Genomic DNA, 20,799 nt, shown 5'->3' on the forward strand with positions numbered 1-20,799 from the left:
TTGACCGTCTGAAATATCTGAGTTACTTAGATTGTGCTAATTGGCATTTCATATTATTGCTTATGGTTTTAAGTAGGTTGGTTACCACTGCCTGTTGTATTTGGAAGTTCTGGATCTGATTGGTTAATGAGATTTTACAGTAGTATGGCACTATATACAAATAAAAAACTAATATACAAATATATTAAATAAAGGATAAGAGATGTCATTAGGGTAATCCTATCTGTTTGATGGACAAATAAGCATTAATAATCTCAATGATTAATTTCTAAATGCTGGCTCTCCGGATAAATCTAACAAGGGACCAAGGGAATGGGCTATTTTAGCTCTCGCATTGAGTAAAGAGAAATATTTAATCAATAATCTCGTAGTTATGAATCCTTTAAGGGAATATTGATCATAACATGTATATAAATATTGGAAATTTTTTCATTCAATCTGATTCTATCATCATAAACCTGCATAAAGCAAAGTATAAAAGGCATGAACTATTAGAGAATGTACTACCATCAGCCTGTGTAAAGTTTAATCTGTGCCTTTATGCCTTTTGTCTTTGGTTCTACTGATGCTCCAAGATGTAGTTAGATATGTAAAAAAATAAGATCATGAATTTTTGGTAAAAAAGGAAGACAGAGGAAAGGAAAAATGGTGAGATATTGAAAGGTATTCAGATGTAACCAGGTGTCTTTGCATAGAAAGTATTGAAAATTATCATGCAGGTTCTGCAAGCAATCAGGCAGGCAAATGGTCTGTTGGCCTTTATGCAGAGAATTTGATAATAAAGGATATTTGGCTGTGCAGAGGTTGCAAGTGGAAGACTGTGTACTGGTCTGGTCTGCATACCCCAAAACGAAGTTTGCCAGATTGATTCCTCCAATGTTAGGTTTGTTGAATGACAAGACATTGGCTCTTTCAAAAGTTTAGAAGGGGAAGTGATCTCATCTATCAGAAATGTACAACATTAGAAAGGATAGACGTAGATAGAGTTGACGCTTACCTTGGTTGGGGTGTCTAGAAATCATGTTTCAGAATGAGTAAACTGACCATTCATGGCAGAACTGAGATGAAATTTCTTTGACATGTCCTTAAAATTCTCTACCTGAGTGAGCTGGAGGCTGCAGCTGATGGTTATAATCCTAGATATTCGGGGAGTCAGAGGGTGAAGAATTAGTGCAGGAAAGTGGCACTGAGGTACAAGAGGCCCAGTTTGATAGAACATAGAACAGTACTGCACAAGAACAGGCCCTTCGGCCCACAATGTTGTGCAGAACCAACTAAAACATCTAAAACTACTATCTTCCAACTGCACAATGTCCATATCCCTCCATCCTCCTCACATTCATGTGCCTATCTAAATGTCCCTTAAACGCCTCTAATGTATTAGCCTGTACCACCGTAGCAGGCAGCGCATCCCAGGTATCCACTCCATCTAACCTTCAATGCATGCTCTCTGGTATTAGACATTTCTATCCCAGGGAAAAGATACTCCCTGCCTACTCTATCTATGCCTCTCATAATCTATCAGATCTCCCCTCAGCCTCCACCATTCCATAGAAAACAGCCCAAGTTTGTCTAGCCTCTCATGATAGCACATGCCCTCCAAACCAGAGAGTATACTGGTGAACCTCTTCTGCAGCCTCTCCAAAGCCTCGACATCCTTCCTGTGGTGTGGTGACCAGAACTGTATGCAATACTCCAGATGTGGCCTCACCAGATTTTTATAAAGTTGCAACATAACCGCTTGACCTCAGTGCCTTGACAAATAAAAATAAGCATTCTATAAGATTTCTTAACCACCCTATTGACTTGTGTACCCACTTTCAAGGAGCTATGAAATTGGACACCAAAATCTCTCTGCTCAGCAACATTTGCCCTACCAAGGTGCAGCACCTCACATTTATTTCCATCTGCCCATACCTGCAACTGATCTTTATTACGCTCTATTCATTGTCAGTCTTCTACACTACCCACAACTCCAACAACTGTGGTATCATTTGCAAACTTACTAACCCACCCATCTACATTTTCATTCAGGTCATTGATATACATCAAAACAGCAGAGATCCCTGCAGCACTCCACTGATTGCAGATCTCCAGCTTGACTAAGTCCCTTTGGCCACTACCCTCGATCTTCATGCACAAGCCAGTTCAGAATCCAAGCAGTCAATTCACTGTCGACTCAATGCATCTTAATCTTCTGGAGTGGCCTCCCATGAGGGACTTTGTCAAATGCCTTACTAAAATCCATATAGACAACATCCTTACCTTTATCAATCTCTCTCATCACCTTTTCAAAAAACTCAATCACGTTGATAAGACATGACCTGGCCTGCATTAAGCCATGCTGGTCCTTCCTAATTAGACCATAGATTTCCAAATGCTCCAATATCCTATCCCTGTGAATTTTCTCCAGCAATTTCCCTTCAACTGATGTGAGACCTTCAACCATCGTTCCCAGGATTTTCCCTGGTTTTCTTCTTAAATAGAGGTTCAACATTAGCCACTTGCCAGTTCTCCGGGGCCTCGCCTGTGCTTAAGAGGGGATATGAAGATACTGGTCAAGGCCCCAGCAATCTCACCTCTTACCTCCCTCCATAAACTAGAATAAATCCCATCCGGCCCTGGGGAATTATCCATCTTAATACTCATTAGGAAGCCTAACACTTCCTCCTCCTTGACCTCAAAATGCCCTATCACTCAGCACTGATCTCCTGGTCCTCCATGTCCTTTCCCTTGGTAAATCCTGAGGCAAGTACTCATTAAGTACCTCACTCACATTCTCTGCATCCAATCATTAATTGATTAGGCAGGTGGGTGGGACCGAACGGTTTACTTGATTTATTATTTTCTCTTATATATGATGAGAGGCATTGATCATGTGGATAGTCAGGGGCTTTTCCCCAGGGCTGAAATGGCTAGCAAGAGAGGGCACAGTTTTAAGCAGCTTGGAAGAGGTACAAGTGGAGAGTGGAATGGGCTGCCTGAGACGGTGGTGGAGGCAGAAATGATAGGGTTTCTTAAGAGACTCCTGGATAGGTACACAGAGCTTAGAAAAATAGAGGGCTATGGGTAACCCGAGGTAATTTCTCAAGTAAGGACATGTTCGGCACAGCTTTGTGGGCTGAGGGGCCTGTAATGTGCTGTAGGTTTTCTATGTTTGCTCTCCTTCATCCTCCCCTTCCCCTAACAGACAACATTTCTTTTGTCCTTGAGCACTTCAGTAGAATAAATATTGTCAGGATCTCTGCATGTATTTAGGGAGGACAATGTTCCTGCTCCAGAGTCCCACAAATTGACTATTGCTTAGAGAGCAACTCAGTGAAGCAGAATTCCACTACCCATATCATCAAGTTCTGATTCACAAGAGATGTCGGGTGAGTTGAGTAAGCTGCAGTAAGAGGATCCCAGCCTGTGCTCAGGGAAGTTAGTGATTCTTTTTGCCCGAGTCAGAAAGCTGGGAGCACAAACAACATCCATTTTTTGGCACTAATATATTTGCAAATAATGCAACTTAGCTGTGCTTCATTTATAGAAGCAGAAGTATCATCTATCCTGTGAGCGAGAGAGCAAAATGAAATCCTGAAATGTTATAAAATAACTATATTCCCCAAAGAGCTCCAATGTGTCACTATTTGGTCTTACACACGGGAATACCCCATTGGAGAGGATCCAGAGGAGGTTCATGAGACTGATCCCGGCAATGAAAAGGTTAATGTATGCGGATCATTTGGTGGCTCTGGGCCTGTACTCGCTGGGCTTTAGGAGAATGAGGGGATCTTGCAGAAACCTATTGAATGGGCGTGGCGAGGACACTTCCGAGAGTGGGGGGAAATTTAGGAGCAGAGGCCACAGCCTCAGAATACAAGGGAGCCCCTATAGAAAAGAGAGGAAGGAGAAATTCCTTTGTCAGAGGGTGGTGAATCTGTGGAATTCATTGCCACAGATGGCCATGGAGTGCAAGCCGTTGGATATATTTAAAATGGAGGATGACATGTTTTTGATCAGCATGGGTGTCAAATGTTCTGGGGAGAAGGCAGGAATATGGGGTTGAGAGGGATAATGAAGACCACAAAACACAGACAAAAGAAAATCTGTAGATGCTGGAAATCCAAGCAACACAGACAAAATGCTGGAGGAACTAAGACTGTATTGAAGCATCGACTGTACTTGTTTCCATAGATGCTGCCTGGCCGACTGAGTTTCATAACCAGGCTACTTGGCTCATCGGTTCCAATCTGCCAATCTCTCATGGTTGATTTATTATCCTAGGATTCAGCCATGACAGTATGGTGGAGCAGGCTTGATGGGCTGAATGGCCTAATTCTGCTCCTATGTTTTATGGCTTTGTGGTCATTCTTTAACGAAAGAGGTTTCATTTCATCAAAGTCCATTTTACTTTGAGCTGAATACATGCAATATTGCAGGTGAATGGCTAATTTCTTGGCAGCAGCCTTGATATTTAACGCTGGTCTACTTTGCCACTGAATATGAGCATGGATAGTAGGTCAAATTCCTTTGCAGCCTGTGATTTTCTTGGCTCATTGCCCTTCATTCACACCCTGAGGCACTGCCAGAGCAGATTAAATGACTAACAAGAGAAAATCTGCAGATGCTGGAAATCCGAGCAACACACACAAAATGCTGGAGGAACTCATCAGGCCAGGTAGCATCCATGGAAAAAAGTACAGTTGACATTTCGAGCCGAAACCCTTCGGTGGGACTGCTGAGTTCCACAGCAGAAAATTTGAGGTCTTCCCAGATCAATACGATTAAGTGTAAGCTTACAGAGTAATTGTGCTCCATTTCCAGAAAATGGCAGATGAATAGAGAAACTAAACAGAGCAGTTACAGCAAAAGCACTCAAAAGAAAGATTAGAATACATGTTTGGCATTAGCATTTGTCAAATCAGTCATCATTTTAGAGAGATGATAAATAATCATGTGAAGAGGATATAATAAGGGTTGATAAATTGTTTGAAATGTTGTAGGTAGTTTAGAATGATGAAAATTAAATATAGCACCCTGAGTAGAAATTTGGTCACTAATCAGAAACAAATTAGAGTTAGTTAGTGCTGCCTACATTCATTGAATTGGGAGAAGGATTGATAGGCCGTGCTACATCAGTTATGTTCTCAATAAATTAATAATTTGTGCAACACACACAAAATGCTGAAGGACTCAGCAAGTCAGGCAGCTTCTGCGGAGAGGAATAGACAGTTGGCGTTTTAGACTGCGATCCTTCATCAGAACTAAAAAGAGATCAAAGTTTGGGGGGGGGTGGTGAGGGGAAGGAATACAAGCTGGCAGGTAATAGATGGGACTAGGTGAGGGGAAAGGTAGCTGGGTGGAAGATGGGGAATGAGATGTTGTAAGATACTGGGAGAAGATAAGTAGAAAGATAAAGGCCTGAAGAAAAAGGAACCCGATAGAAGACAGTGGACCATGGAAGAAAGGTAACGAGGAGGGGAACCGTATGGAGGTAATGGACACCAGAGAAGAGGAAAAGGGGTGAGAGGAGAATCAGAATGGAAATTAGAAAGAGAGGGGAGGGAGAGGAGAGATGACTATAAGTTGAAAAAATTGATGTTCATTCCATCAAATTGGAGTTACCCAGACGGAATACAAGATGTTGCTCCTCCAGCCTGTTAACTTCGATATCTCCAACTTCTGGAAATCTCTCCCCCTTCCCTCTTTTCTATTCTCCACTCTGGTTATTCTGTCATTCCTTTTCTTGGCCCACAGATGCTCCCTGACTTGCTGATTTCCTCCATCATTTTACACGTGTTGGCAAGATTTTTGACAAATGCAGAATCTCTTGTGTTAACGAGAGCTGCAGGTCATTGACCTTTGGGCCCTACAGGAGAATGAGGTGATACAGGTAGATAGTCGCCAATAATTTGCAGGAGGCAAGTACTGGATAATTCAGGATAGAGAAACGGAATAGGCAGCAAATGCAGAGTACTTTTGTGTCTGCTCAATAGGTATACTGCTTTGGATACTGGGAGATTGTCTCAGATATTGCACTTGCAATGCCAAGACTCTGGACAGTGGACAGTGATAATGTAAGTTGCCCAAGGCAAGTTACCTTCATCTGTTGGAGTGACATGGGAGCTATGTAGCCTCAGATGTAGTGAAGACCACGCTTCAAGCCTCGGGCTTGCTTGCAGTTACAGACCAGGTGAATGACACAAAAGCACTAGTGTTGTGAGTTCGGTTGGGGCCTGGCCTCTCCCATTGGAAGTATCCTCCTATATTCCAGAAGTGGAATCACAGGCTGAATTCTGTGCATCTTTGCACTACTGGGAGACTGCACCATTGATTGCTGGGCATTGTCACTTAGGTCTTGGACCATATATGTTATTTTTCAAGTGAATATACTTCTTTGCTCGATATTTTTAATTATGTTACTTGTTTTTTTTAATGTTTGCTTGCTATTTTGAATGTTTTGCACCTTGGCTCCAGAGAAACACTGTCTCGTTCAACTATATCTATGTATAATTTGAATGATAATTAAACTTGATCTGATTTGATACTTTTAGGGGAGACAACCTATCAGAAGGAAACGGCAGCAACCGAGTCTCTAGGGACATTCTAAAGAGGAATGGAGAGCAGCCAGAAGTTGTGGTACATATTGGTTCATAAGACATAGGTAGGAAATGGGGATGGTCCCGAAGAGAGAGCATAGGGAGTTAGGTAGAAAGCTGAAAAGCAGTCCACTAGGGTAGTAATCACTGGATTGCTGCCAGTGAGGGTAAGAATAGGGTGATTTGGCATGTGAGTGCGTGGCTGAGGAATTGGTGCAGGGAGCAGGGTTTCAGATTTCTAGATCATTGGGACCTCTTCTGGGTGAGTTATGACAAATACAAAAGGAATGAGTTACACCTGAACCCAAGGGAGACCAATATCCTTGTGGGCAGTTTCCTCGCACTGTTTGCAGGGTTTAAACTAACTTGGCATGGGGATGGGAACCAGAGTGATAAAGCTGAGGATGGGGCAGATACTATACAAGTCGATGTAATGTGCATTGAGACTGTGAGGAAGGGCAGGCACAATTGCAGTCAGCGGGATGAGTTGAATTGTAACATGAGGGCAAAATCGAAAAGGGTGATGAATACTTGATTGTAGGTGGTATATATGAATGCACGCAGTATACGGAATAAGGTAGATGATCTTGTAGCGCAATTATAGAATTGCAGGGATGACGTTGTGGGCATTACTGAGTTGTGGCTGAAAGAAGATCATAATTGGGAGCCAAGGATAAACATTGTATTGAAAAGACAGGCAGGTAGGCAAAGGAGGAAGGGTGGCTCTGTTGGTTAAAAAAACCATGAAATCAAATTTGTAGAAAGTGACATAGAATTGGAAGATATAGAACACTTCTGGGTCGAGTTAAGAAACTGCAAGGGAACCAAATGGGAATTATATACAGGCCTCTGAACAGTAGCTAGGATGTGGAATCCAAATTATAAGGGAAATAGAAAAGGCATGTAAAAAAGACAATATTACAAAAGTCATGGGGGATTTCGTTATGTAGATAGACTGGGAAAATTAGGTTGGTGCTGAATTCCAAGAGAGGGGATTTGTAGAATGCATATGAGATGGCATTTGGTTGAGCCCACTAGGGGAAAGGTAATTTTGGCTTGGGTTTTGTGTAATGAACCAGATTTGATAAAGGAGCTTGACATAAACAAACTCTTAGGTAGCAGTGATCATAATATGATAGAAACCACCCTGCAGTTTAAGATAGAGAAAATAAAGTCAGGTGCATCAGTATTACAGTGTAGTAAAGAGAATTATAAAGGCACGAGAGAGTAGCTGGTCAAAGTTGATTTGGAAGGGGACACTAGCAGGGATGATGGGAGAACAGCAATGGCTGGAGTTTCTTGGGGAAATTCAAAAAATGCAGGATAGATGCATCCCAAACATGAAGAGATATTCTAAAGAGAGGATGAGTTAACTGTGGTTGACAAGGGAAGTCAAAGACAGCATAAAAGGAAATGAGAGGGCATATAACAGAGCAAAATTTGGTGGGAAGTTAGTGGATCTGGATGCTTTTTAAAAACCAACAGAAGGCAACAAAATAAAAATGTCATAAGGAGAGAAAAGATGAAATATGGTTAGCTGGCCAATAATATCAAAGACGATACAAAAACTGTTTTGCAGATCTACAGTAAGAGATGGGAGTGGATATTGGGCCACTGGAGAGGTGGTAATGGGAGAAAAGAAATGGAGAATGAACTTAATATGTATTTTGTATCAATCTTTACTGTGAAAGACACTAGCAGTATGCCAGAAATTTGAGTGTGTCGGGGGCAGAAGTGATTGTAGTTGCTGTAACAAAGAAAATTCTTGGGAAGCCGAAAGGTTTGAAAGTAGGTAAGTCACCTGGACCAGATGAACCCTCAGGGTTCTCTGAAAGAGATAGCAGGAGAAATTGTGCAGGCATTAGTGATGATCTTTCAAGAATCACTGGATTCCAGAATGGCTCCTGAGGACTGGAGAATTGTAAATGTCACTCCCCTCGTTATGAAAGGAAGGAGCCAAAAGAAAGGAAATTATAGGCCAGTTAGTCTGGCCTAAAAGTTGAGTCCATTATATATGATGTTTCAGGGTACTTAGAAATACATGATAAAATAAGTCAAAATCAGAATGGGTTCCTTTAGGGGAAACCTTGTCTGTTGAATTCTTTGAGGAAATAACAGGCAGGATAAACAAAGGAGAGTCAGTAATCTTGTTTACTTGGATTTTCAGAAGGCCTTTGGCAGTTTAACAAGATAAGAGCTCATGATGTTACAGGGAAGATACTAGCTATTAGTAATTAGTGGTGTTCTACAAGGGTCAGTGTTAGGACTGCTTCTTTTCAAGTTATATGTCAATGATTTGGATGACAGAATTGATGGCTTTTTGGATGACACAAAGATGGGTGGAGGGGTAGGTAGTGTTGAATAAGCAGAGAGTTTGCAGAAGGACATTACAGATTGGGAGAATGGGCAAAGAAGTGGCAGATGGAATATAGTGTAGCGAAGTGCATGGTCATGGTGCATGCAATAAAGGTGTAGACTATTTTCCAAACAGGGAGAAAATTCAAAAATTAGAGGTGAAAGGGACATGGGAGTTCTTGTGTAGGATTCCCTAAAGGTTAACTTGCAGATTGAGTTGGTGCTAAGGAAGGCAAATGGAATGTTAGCATTAATTTTGAGAAGACTAGAATATAAGAGCAACAATGTAATACTGAGGCTTTATAAGGCATTGGTCAGACTGCACTTTAAATATTGTGAGCAGTTTTGGGCCCCTTATTTAAGAAAATGGAATTGGATAGGATCAGGAGGAGGTTCAAGAGAATTATTCCAGGGATGAAATGGTTAATGTATGAGGAGCATTTGATGGCTCAGAGCCTGTACTCACTGGAATTTAGAAGACTGAGAGGGGATCTTATTGAAACCTACTGAATATTGTAAAGCCAGAAATAAAGTGGAAGTGGAGAGGATATTTCCTATAGTGAGTGAGTCAAGGACCAAGGGGCATAACCTCAGTCTAGAGGGACCTCCATTTAGCACAAACACTAAGATGAATTTATTTGGTCAAATGTTACTGAATTTGTGGAATTCATTGCCACAGATGGCTGTGGAGACAAGTCATTGAGTATACTTAAAGCTGAGGATGATAGGTTCTTGATTTGTCAAGGTGTAAAGGTTACAGGAAGAAGCAGGAGAATGGGGTTGAGAAGAATAATAGAGCAGCCATGAGGAATGGTGAAGCAGACTCAATGAGCCGAATGTCCCAATTCTGCTTCTCTGTCTACGGTCCAAGTCGTAGGATGTGTCATATTACAATACACCATTAACACAATGTATCTGTGCCTCTGAACCCCATGTTCCTCTACCTCTTTTGGATACGTTGTCCATGGCATATACATATAGGATATCTCTAGACGTGGATGGTTCTAATTATGTGAAGAGAGTTGAGATACTGGAACTGATAAACTGAGAGATGTTTAAAATGATTACGTATTTTGATAGTGAGGGAGGAAATGTTTCTCATTTGGAGAAGTCAGCAACTAAAATGTTAAAAATTACCACACAGGGAATGAGGAGAAAAGTTGGGAGGAATATGTATAATGACATAGATTACAATCACTCATCTCTAGGCAAAAGCACACATCTCAAATGGGATTGTGTCTATAAACCAAGGAGAACGCTAAGTTTTGTGGAGCACCAGAGCTGTGGGATTTTTGTTAAATGTTAGATAAACAGCTGGTCCAGACCCAATGACTGGTTGGTTTCTGTATTATATGGTATTTATAACCTACCATAACAAATATAAAAAAATTATTGTGAACAGTTAATTGAAATGTACATTATACAAACATGTTTATGGTGTACTTAAGGTACTTATCTACCTGTACCTGTGCAATTTTAAAACGCTGAGTCCATCTTACATCTATTACACCTTAACACTGATTTTTTTGTATTTTAGTAAATAATCGTTTTACATTACTTCAGAGATTTAAAATTGTGTTTCCTTTCTTTTTTGTCAAGCTATGCGCTATTTCAATATGGCCATTATAAGGACGGAATCAGAACACTTCAATTCCTGTAATGTCACACACAAAATTACATTACAGAGCCACTGACAGTATAACGAGGGCATCGAAAAGGATGAGATTTTATGGATACAACCCCAGTACGATCAGTCGTTCATCGTCTCTGCTTTCCTATCTATAACGCTCACACACTTGTTGCCTTTGATGTAAAACCGGAGAGGTTTGCTAACCCACTCCCCTGCATACCCTATACCAATTCGGCTCGTGGAGATTATATCAGCTCCGACAATGGCTGCAGGACCTCGTTCCATCCAGAGACCCGTGTCCGTGGCCAAGTGCTCCTTGTTAAAGCTCTTGGTGATGTCCAGCGCTTGGCACAGTTTGGAGGGGCCGTTACACAGTTGGTGGTCTTTGAGGGGTTTGCCCCCTGCCCTCCTCCGCTGGCCGCGGAGCCCCCTCATTGCGTCCAGCCCTTGCAGAGGCTCCAGCGAGCGCACCAGCACGGCCGCTCCATCGCCCTGGCTCGACACGTTGAGGCAGAAGTAAACGCCGTAGATCTGGTAAACGTACAGCGTGCCCGGGCTCATGAACATCGCCTCATTCCTGAGGCTCCGCCTGCCGCCGCGGGAGTGCGAGGCCTCATCCTCCCCGCCCAGGTAAGCTTCGGTCTCCACGATCCTGCCCCTCAGCTCGGTGCCGTCGGCCAGCTTGCGCACCATCACCTGCCCCAGGAACTCCCGGGCCAAAGCCACGCAAGGCCGGCTGAAGAAGTCCCACAGAAGCCTGCCAGGGTGCGACAAGCCAGCGGGACGTTGCTCGGAGCAGGCCGCGCCATCCTCCCGGGTCTCCTCCGCCTTTTCAGCAGCCGCCTGCAGTACACTGGATGGCCCTGGGCTTGCGGTGCGCACCAGCCCCCTTCTCCTCGATGCCATTCCAAGCAGAGGCCGCTGCAGGCAGCACTTACGCTCCTCACCCGCGGAACAGGAAGTAGGAGCCAGTCCCGACAGACGACCACTCCGGGCGCCCTGGGTCACCCCCAGCACCTTGACTGCTGTGTCCCAATTCAAACTCTCTGCTGCGATAGCACACTTTAGCGGTTTTGCCTTCAGCCGAGCAAGTTAAAAGAGCTACAACGTTCTCGCTATTTTACCCTGTTAAATTACCTACAATCTGTGTGCCCTTCTTTCTCAAGAGACTCTTCTAGAAATTCAAATCCCCCCGCGGCCGTGATGGAAATTAAATTCAGCAATCCACGGTTTCAAAATAAAAGAGCAACTAACTATTAGGAATCAAACTCTCCTGACTACAGTACTGGATTGTAAAAAGAATCCTGTTCACTGATGCCCCTAGGGGAGGAAATCTGCCATTAGGTGTGAGTCCAGACCTAGCAGCATGATTGGCTCTGAATTTGGAATCGCCAATAAATTCCAGTCAGTGTCTCACAGATCTTCAGTAGTACATTTAAAAGAAAGATCAAACTACTCGCTCCGAAGGTTTCCCGAACCCAAGCGATTACATTAATATAGATGATCTCAGTTCCTCACATTACGCCCCCTGAATTCTCATCATTATCAGTTAGGTTTTTCAGCCAGTCCAAATCCAAAGCTGCTTCCCGGGTTTTTCTATATCGTCTGGCCAATTCACCCCAAGTAAATGCTGATCCTGACTACTCTCACATCTATCTACCCCGAGCGTCCCAACGCCGAGAGCTTCAAGTCGGCCGGGAGAACAAAAAACAAGGCATCAATTCTGTTCATTTGATGTTACTCAGTGTGGTATATTCAAATGGTATAAAGTACATTGAATAATTACGAATGGGTGGACCACATAGATTCATTCCGCCTCTTTCAATGCCAATACTAAATCAGAAATGAATATCTATATACCTCGTCAAAGGTCAAAGCACGACGTAGTCCGCACATCTGGGAATGACGTTGGGCAGAACCGAGACAACTCAGGAGCATCTCAGGAAATCAGTAGGAAAAGTCAGCTCTTGGGACAACCTGCTCTTCAACGATGGAAACCGTGACAAAACAGCTCATGACATACAGGAAAGTTCTGTATGTTTTCAGATTTAAATGTCCTTGCTCACTATTTCCAGGTTCGGTAATCACTGACAGAAGTTGCATGTGCCTGCATAAAAATTGCGAATTCCTGTTAAGAATTCAAGATGCCAGCTTCCTAGTACATTTCTGTTCAGTTTTTTTCCGAAGCAACCTCGAACTCTAAGCTCTGGGCTTTGTTTTTCCCATCCTCAGTATTGGAGGCTCTGCAGTGCTGGGCGTCATATCGTCACTCAGTACCTAACCACCCTGGTAAGGCGACTTATTCAATTCACCGGCTGACCCTTTGGGTCGATGGAATGAATCCCTTGTTCCCAAAGCCACGCTTTACTTCAGTGGGTTTGTTACTACGGGGAGAGAGGGCCCTGCTGAACACCCAGTCATGACTGGGCCTTTGCGTAGGAGTGGTGAGATGTAAAAGAAGCGCTGAGGCAGAGCTGGCAGTACCCTCCCACACTGGCTGGTTCATCACGTCGGAGGATGCCAGTCTGTAGAAAGTCCGGTGTTCCACTGGAGTCACCAGCTCCAAGTCGTTACGTTGGCGGACGGCCGCGGCGACCTCTAAACGGGCATCACCACCACCGCGAGTAGATGCATCATCGCAACGACGTCTTCCTGTCACCTAAATGGGTGGTGGGTAGCAAGCTGGAAGCAGGGAAGAGACGAAATGGAACAAATCGCCATTACTTCACTGCAACAAAATACAGTGCTGTATAAAAATACCTATCATCACAGACACCTGTAAACATTCAATGGCATAACTGCGGGGTCAGCGTGCGGTGGACAATGTAGTGGCTATGGCCCGAAATTAGCCGGGGAGTTTGATTAGAAGGTGGCTCAGTTGAATGTGTTCCTATCTGCGATCCATTAAGTCTGAATCAAAATCCACAGTCACGACAAAATAAAAAGGAATCCATAAAAGGCTGCAGATGCTGGTATCGGACGCAAAAGAAACGCAATTTACCAGAGCAACCGAGTGCGCCAGGAACAGCCTGCAGAGAACCTCGACTATCCAGATGCTGCCTGACCCGCTGAGTTTCTCCAGCAGTTTGCTTTTATTGAAAACTGTAGAAAGAATCCTACTTTGTAACCACACTGAAAATAATGAATTGCTGAGTGACATCACGATGTCCCGTAAATTGCCACTCTTTTATGTATGGAATACTCTGTACAATGAAATGTGCAGCTGATCGTCAATAAATTACCATTGTAACAGTATTGTGCCATAAATGACAGCGGTCAGCATGAGAAAGCGCGCTTAATACGATCCTGATTGCTGAACGGGTGCTTGCCCTCTTCTCATTACTGCCATTGGGGAGGAGGTACAGGAGCCCGAAAACCCACACTTTACCTGTTAGGATCAGATTCATCCCCTCTGCCATCAGATTTCTGAATAGTCCTCGAGCCCATGAGTGCCACCTCGCACATTTTTTGAAAGTTTTATTCATGTAGCAACTTACTGTAAGTAATAAATTTATGTCTTACTCTTTGCTGCCAACACGCAATTGCACTCCATATATCAGTGATAATAAACCTCATTCTGATTCTGTTTCTCAGAATGTTTTCGCAGATCTCAGGTGTTCGCTACACTCAACTGCACAGCATGTTTGCTTATAATTGGATCTATCTTTTTGTTTGCTGTTAATCAGAAAGCGAGGATGCCCCGATATCTTCACTTATACTTAATATTGAAGAATGTGCTCTATTATAAATAACACCAAGTATTCGGAAGCAAACGATTCATCGCATTGATTTTAATGTCTTACTTTTACTGTATTTAATGCAGGCAAGTTTTGACGGCATCAGCAAAATTGGAATGTTTTTATTTTGCGCTGCCTGTATTTTGCCAAGTCTTTGACGGCAGTGAATTCCAAGAAACGCCGGGTTCAGGTGTGGATGACGAAATGCTGAGGGTTGAAAGCCTCCACAGAAACCTGGACAGCTCTGGCGAGAGATTCTTCTGATGCTCACCCAGCGGAATTCGGGCGTGGAGGTCGCGGATTGGAGTAGCAGCCACATAGGCTGCCAACAAGCCCGATAAGCAGCGAGTTCAGTAATCCAAAAAAAACTTTTGAATAATGTAGAATTTCTTCCCATCAAATCTGGAGACAGTCTAACAATCCGAGTGACTGGGAATACTGTCGATCGGCTTTGCGGACAATATTTACTCATTAAAATAGACTTATTTACTTGGTGTTTTTCCATGCTTTTTCTTTACCATTCAGTGTTTGCTGGACTTTTTTTTTTACACTTATATATGTCCTTTTGGAGACGAACACTAGATCCCTCTCTCGGGGCCACTATGTAATATTATCATTTCGTTATTGTAGGCTAAATGGCAGGTTTGATTTAATACAATTTCATGGAAAAATGTCACAGTTTCACCTGCAGCCTTCAGAAAGTTTAAACTAAATTTATTATCAAAGTACATATGTCACCTGAGAGGCATTTTCTTGCGAGCATGCACAGTAAATACAAAGGGACATAATAGAATCAATGAAAAAGGACAAAACGCACAAAGTGCGGGAGGAACAGTCGGAAGATGTCACCCAGCAATTTAACGTGCGGGGGAAAAGAGTGAACAGCCGGCATTTCGAGCCGAGTCCTTTCATCAGGACTTCGTGATGAAGGGTCTCAGCCCGAATCGTTGATTCTTTACTATTTTCCACTGATGCTGCCTGGCCTGACGAGTTCCTCCAGCACTTTTTGTGTGTCGCTCGGATTTCCAGCGTCTGCAGATTAGTCAAACAAAAGACAACAAACGATGCAAATAGAATGAGAAAAAAAAACAACATAATAAATATTAATCGGTAAAGCTAAAGCAAATTCAAGTAGTAGAGCTATATTCTAAAGACGAAAATATGAACTTTGGACTAGATAAGTGCAAAACAGTAAAGGAAGGTGCAGCAGAGCTAGTGGAATATAAAATAGAGCAGCAGTATACTATGTATACAGGATAGAATGCGAAACATAAATATCTTGGGTATTTATCCCAGATAAACTACATAGTGCAATAAAGGGATTTGTTTCAAGGCTTAAGAAGATCTGCCAAATAGAACCCAATAGTAAAAATATAACAAAGGCAACAAATACTTTCGCTGTACCCATATTAACGTATTCTTTTGGCATAATATCTTGGTCTGAAACTGACCTGGAAAATTTACAAAGAAAAATAAGAACTGAAATGACAAATTTTAGAAAACATTTAGAATAGTACTACCTGGGACAGAAAGAGGAAAAGAAAAACAGACAGAAATAATTACACAACAGTCATATAAAAACATATATTTTCATCAACGAGGACAGGATTTAGTGCCTCATGCAAGCATACGTAATTCTGATCCTTAGTGGTACATGCCAGTAAACCTAAATGAAACCACAACCCCCCCCCCCCCCCCAATTAAGAAATTATCACTGCAGAAGAAAAAGTTAACCAATGGAAGAACCTGACCTTTCATGGAAGACATCCCCACTATCTGAGCAGACTAGATGTTGACAAGGAAGTGTTGAACGCCAGGCTCAGATTGGGACTCCTCTTCCCAGAAACGGAGGGGCTCCTTGTGGCAACACAGGACCAGGTGGTTAATACAAAAATATTAAAAAAAAACATAATAAAAGACCAACAGATTGAAGACAATAAAAGCAGAAAATGCCAAAAGAAACCAGAAACAATCCAGCATATTACAGAATCCTGCAGCAGTTTAACTCAGTCTGATTACTGACACAGGCACAATCAAAATGGCAAACATCATTCATCAAAATCTTGCTTTAGAATACAAACTCCATACCTTACTATAAATACAAGCCTGATCCAGTTTTTGAGTCCCACAAATTATATTACTTCAATCCATAATAACCATCCACATATAATATTACAGGACACAGAGTGTATTGAAGTGAGGCAAAGAGGCAGCAACTTTATGAACCCTACACAGATTACAGAGGAGGAGCTGTTCTTTGTCTTGAGGCAAATTAGTGTGGATAACTTGCTTGGGCCTGACATGGTGTTCCCTCGAACACTGGGGGAGGCAAGAACAGTAATTGCCAGAGTCCTTGCAGAGATATTTAAATCATCCTTGGTGACAGGAGAGGTACCAGAGGATTAGAGGATAGCTAATGTTGTTCCACTGTTTAAGAAAAGTTCTAAAGATAACCCAGGAAATTATAGGCTGGCGAGCCTGACATCGGTAGTGGGAAACTTATTGGAAGGGATCTAAGTGACTGGATATATAAGTATTTGGAGAGACATGGACTGATTAAGGGTAGTCAGTATGGCTTTGTGCATGGTCCTTGCTCACTATTTCCAGTTTCCGTAATCACTGACAGAAGTTACATGTGCCTGCATAAAAATTGCGAATTCCTGTTAAGAATTCAAGATACCAGCTTCCTAGTACATTTCTGTTCAGTGTGGCAGAACAAAGGGATTTGGGAATACAGGTCCATAATTCATTAAAAATGGGGTCAAAGATAGATAGGGTCATAAAGAAAGCTTTTGTCACATTGGCCTTCATAAATCAAAGTATTGAGTGCTGGAGATGGGATGTTATGTTGAAGTTGTATAAGATGTTGTTGAGGCCTATTTTGGAGTATTGTGTGCAGGTTTGGTCACCTTCCTACAGGAAAGATGTAAATAAGGTTGAAAACGTACAGAGAAAAATTACCAGGATGTTGCCAGATCTGGAGGACCTGAGTTATAAGGAAAGATTAAATAGTTTAGGACTTTATTCCTTGTAATGCTGAAGATTGAGAGGAGATGAGATAGAGGTATACAAAATTATGAGGTGTATAGATAAAAATTTTTATAAAATGGCTTTTTCCATTGAGGTTTGGTGGGACTACAACTAGAGGTCATGGGTTAAGGTTGAAAGGCGAAAATTTTAAGGAGAACATAGGGGAAACATCTTCACTCAGAGGGTAGTAAGAGTGTGGAATGAACTGCCAGCGCAAGTGGTTCATGTGAGCTCCATTTGAATGCTTAAGAGAAGTTTGCATAGGTACGTTGGTGGTACAGGTATGGAGGGCTATGATCCTGGTGCAGGTCAATAGGAGTAGGCAGTTTACTTAGCTCAGCACACACTAGATGGGCAGAAGGGCCTGTTTCTGTGCTGTACTTTTCTATGACTCCAAACAAGGAACAACAACTTAGTTAATAGATATAGCTATTCCAAACAAACGTAACATACACATATAATGTGAAAAAACACCAGGCATATTAGAAATTAAAAGATGAAATTGAAAGACTATGGAACGTGAACATTTTCCCAATAGCAATAACTAGGACAGGTATCATTACACAATAGTATTAACCAATTAAGCCTATACAGCAATATTTATATACATCTCCAGAAAGTCACGATAATAAACTCGACTAGAATAGTTCCAAAGTTCCTAGCAATTGAGAAATGTGTATGCATGGCTATGCTTGGACCTCAGTTTTACCAGAGAAAAGTATAACACTAATAATGTAATAAATATCGAGAACGTGAGATGAAGAGTCCTTGAATGATCGTGGAGGGAAGTTATGGCCTCTGGTTCAAGAGCCTGATGGTGTGGGTCTTGAGGCTCTTGTAAATTCTTCCTGATGGAAGCAGCGAGAAGAGAGCGTGGTTTTCACGGCGCGGGTCCTTGATAATACTGCTTTCTGCGACAACACCCTGTATAGATACACTCGGACAAGCAAAAAGGGAATTGAAAAAAATACCGCCTGGATGGGCAACGGTGGATGGGAACGTTACTTATCTACCGCGGCTGGACTTCAATGTCACCTGGGTTTACAAAGGGTTAAATTTTACCGACAGCGTGGGACCATGGTGAGTCCAGAAGGCAGTTCCCATTTAGCCGCTCAGCAGCTCGCATGCGGTGTAGCAACACCCCTTGATTCAGAAAATTTGCTCCTGGCATCTCAGAGCGACGCTTCCTTTTTGTTGGAGAAATAATTAATAAAGAAAATGACACGGAAGAGCCAAGGCTTGACTCCACCCGTGGCGGCATCTCAGCAACGTGTGGCTAGTCCAGCTGAGAAGTCCGTTCAACCTGTGGCGTAGGGTGGACAGGGGTGCCAGACGAGAGCGGACGCGAGCTGAAGGGAGGTCGGACTCGGCTCGGCTTACCCGCTACCGAAGCCCCTGCGCCGAGGAAGCAGCGCGCAATGCAAGTCTTTCATGCGGCTGATGTGACTGACTGACCTGAGTTCCCCACTGCGCTGAGGCACCCTAATTCTTCGCCTGCATCCTCTCTGGTGCCGGGCCAGCGTGGTCGAAGGGCTGTATTATCGCCGATCATTTTCTGTGGAAACTAGACCAAGACAAAACAAGGTGTGTTGTGGCCATTTTCGATCCGATGGTTTCCGATTATTCTCGATGTCCAACTTGATTAGACAGCCAGGAAAATAGAACAAACTTGCGCCTCTCAGCCGGGTTGTAAAGGACGTCCCCTCATGTTACCTTCCGCAGAATCAGATGAAGCCGTTGCCATTTTCACCGATTGAGACTTAATGTAAATAGACTACATTTCAGGTAAATATACAATAAAGTTGAACTTTCGTATAAAGATTCAGTTAAGTAAAATAGTTCTTTTCAAAGGAAAAGATTAAGACGATCAGTGAGATGTATCTGTACGATAAAGGTTGTCTATTTGTAATCGCCAATATTTGAAGTGAGGGGTACAGTCTTTCAGAAGATGAGTGGAATCCAACCAGGAGAAAGTCAAATCTTTCCGAGGGTGACAGGATGATAATATCGTTTAACATCAGTACGGGGACGGGATATCGCCATGATAGAGTTAACTTTGTACTTAAGTGAGGTGAACTTTCTCAGATCGCTCGCCGTGTTTTACAACTGTCGTTTATTATTACCGTTAGATGGGATATTGCCAACCCCGAAGTCCTCGCCCCTCACTTTTTAATTCAACTAAAGCCGCTTGCCCCCCTCCCCCCCCCAAATACACGGAACATCATGAATCGCTGGATTACACAAAGGCACAAAGTCAATTAATTTCAAATTAACCTTAAAGACATGATAATTGGTAATTACTTCCGAACAATCTCTTCGGTACTGAAAATTAGCAGCAGCAATTGCCGATTCCCACTCTTTCAGATTTCATTTATGATAAGTGATTTTAATTTTTTTTTCCTTTTTCACTCCTACTTGGATCTTTTGTCTTTTATTTCGCTTTCTATTCCTGCTCTGAAATTAAAGCCAGTATTCTCACAGGCACTTCCTGCTTTTCAACACCGGTTCTGAAGTTCATTTGGTAAAGTAGTTTTGCCTGCTTGCCACAGGTGTCCTGCAGTGGCCACAGCCTTCTGCAACTTGCATTGCAAAGCCTGGAAGTAAGTTTGTGGACTAATGGCAGATGGAGTTCAACCCAGATAAGTGTGAGGTGGTTCATTTTGGTTGGTCAAATATATTGCAGAATGGTATGACTCTTGGCAGTGTGGAGGATCAGAGGGATCTTGAGTCCATAGGACACTCAAATCAACTGTGCAAGTTGACTCTGTGGTTAAGAAGGTGTACAGTGCTTTGGCCTTCATCAATGGTGGGATTGAGTTTAAGAGCCGGGAGGTAATGTCAGACCCCACTTGGAGTACTGTGCTCAATTCTGCTCGCCTCACTATAGGAAGGACGTGGAAACCATAGAAAGGGTGCAGAGGAGATTTACAAGGATGTTGCCTGGATTGGGGAGCATGCCTTCTAGATTGAATGATCTTGGCCTTTTCTCCTTGGAGTGACGGAGGATGAGAGGTGACCTGATAGAGGTGTACAAGATAATGAGAGGCATTGATCGTGTGGATAGTCAGAGGCTTTTCCCCAGGGCTGAAATGGCTAGCACGAGAGGACATAGTTTTAAAGCGCTTGGAAGTAGGTACAGAGGAGATGTCAGGGGTAAGGTTTTTACACAGAGAGTGGTGAGTATGTGGAATGGGCTGCTGCCGGCAGTGGTGGTGCAGGCGGAAACGATAGGGTCTTTTAAGAGACTCCTGGATGGCTACATGGAGCTTAGAAAAATAGAGGGCTATGGGTAACCCGAGGTAATTTCTAAGGTAAGGACATGTTCGGCACAGCTTTGTTGGCTGACGGGCGTGTATTGTGCTGTAGGTTTTCTATGTCTCTATGTGAATGTACCCAGGCACTGGTCATTCCCAGCCCATAGTGGAATTCTGTGCCTTGCTCCTATTTATATATTTAATTATAG

At 42.8% G+C, this 20,799-nt stretch overlaps 2 protein-coding genes across 5 annotated transcripts in view; one reads left to right on the plus strand and one right to left on the minus strand.

The window, feature by feature from the left end:
* Positions 1–8,724: 8,724 nt before the first annotated feature.
* mpg (N-methylpurine DNA glycosylase) lies at positions 8,725–11,867 on the minus strand. Its single transcript, XM_073057178.1, has one exon. The coding sequence runs from the start codon at positions 11,473–11,475 to the stop codon at positions 10,690–10,692; it is 786 nt and encodes a 261-aa protein (XP_072913279.1). The 5' UTR covers positions 11,476–11,867; the 3' UTR covers positions 8,725–10,689.
* Positions 11,868–18,483: 6,616 nt separating this feature from the next.
* The window catches only part of blk (BLK proto-oncogene, Src family tyrosine kinase), a 75,998-nt gene continuing 73,682 nt past the window's right edge, over positions 18,484–20,799 (plus strand). For 2 of the 4 annotated variants that reach the window (XM_073057179.1, XM_073057182.1), the window contains exon 1: positions 18,484–19,121. The gene's annotated coding sequence lies outside the window, so the exon portion shown is untranslated. Of the gene's footprint in view, positions 19,122–19,905; positions 19,937–20,799 lie in introns of those variants that run through there. The other 2 variants (XM_073057180.1, XM_073057181.1) reach the window with 2 other exon arrangements.

The sequence above is a fragment of the Hemitrygon akajei genome, chromosome 9 (genome assembly GCF_048418815.1).
Source record: "Hemitrygon akajei chromosome 9, sHemAka1.3, whole genome shotgun sequence".
NCBI lineage: Eukaryota > Metazoa > Chordata > Chondrichthyes > Myliobatiformes > Dasyatidae > Hemitrygon > Hemitrygon akajei.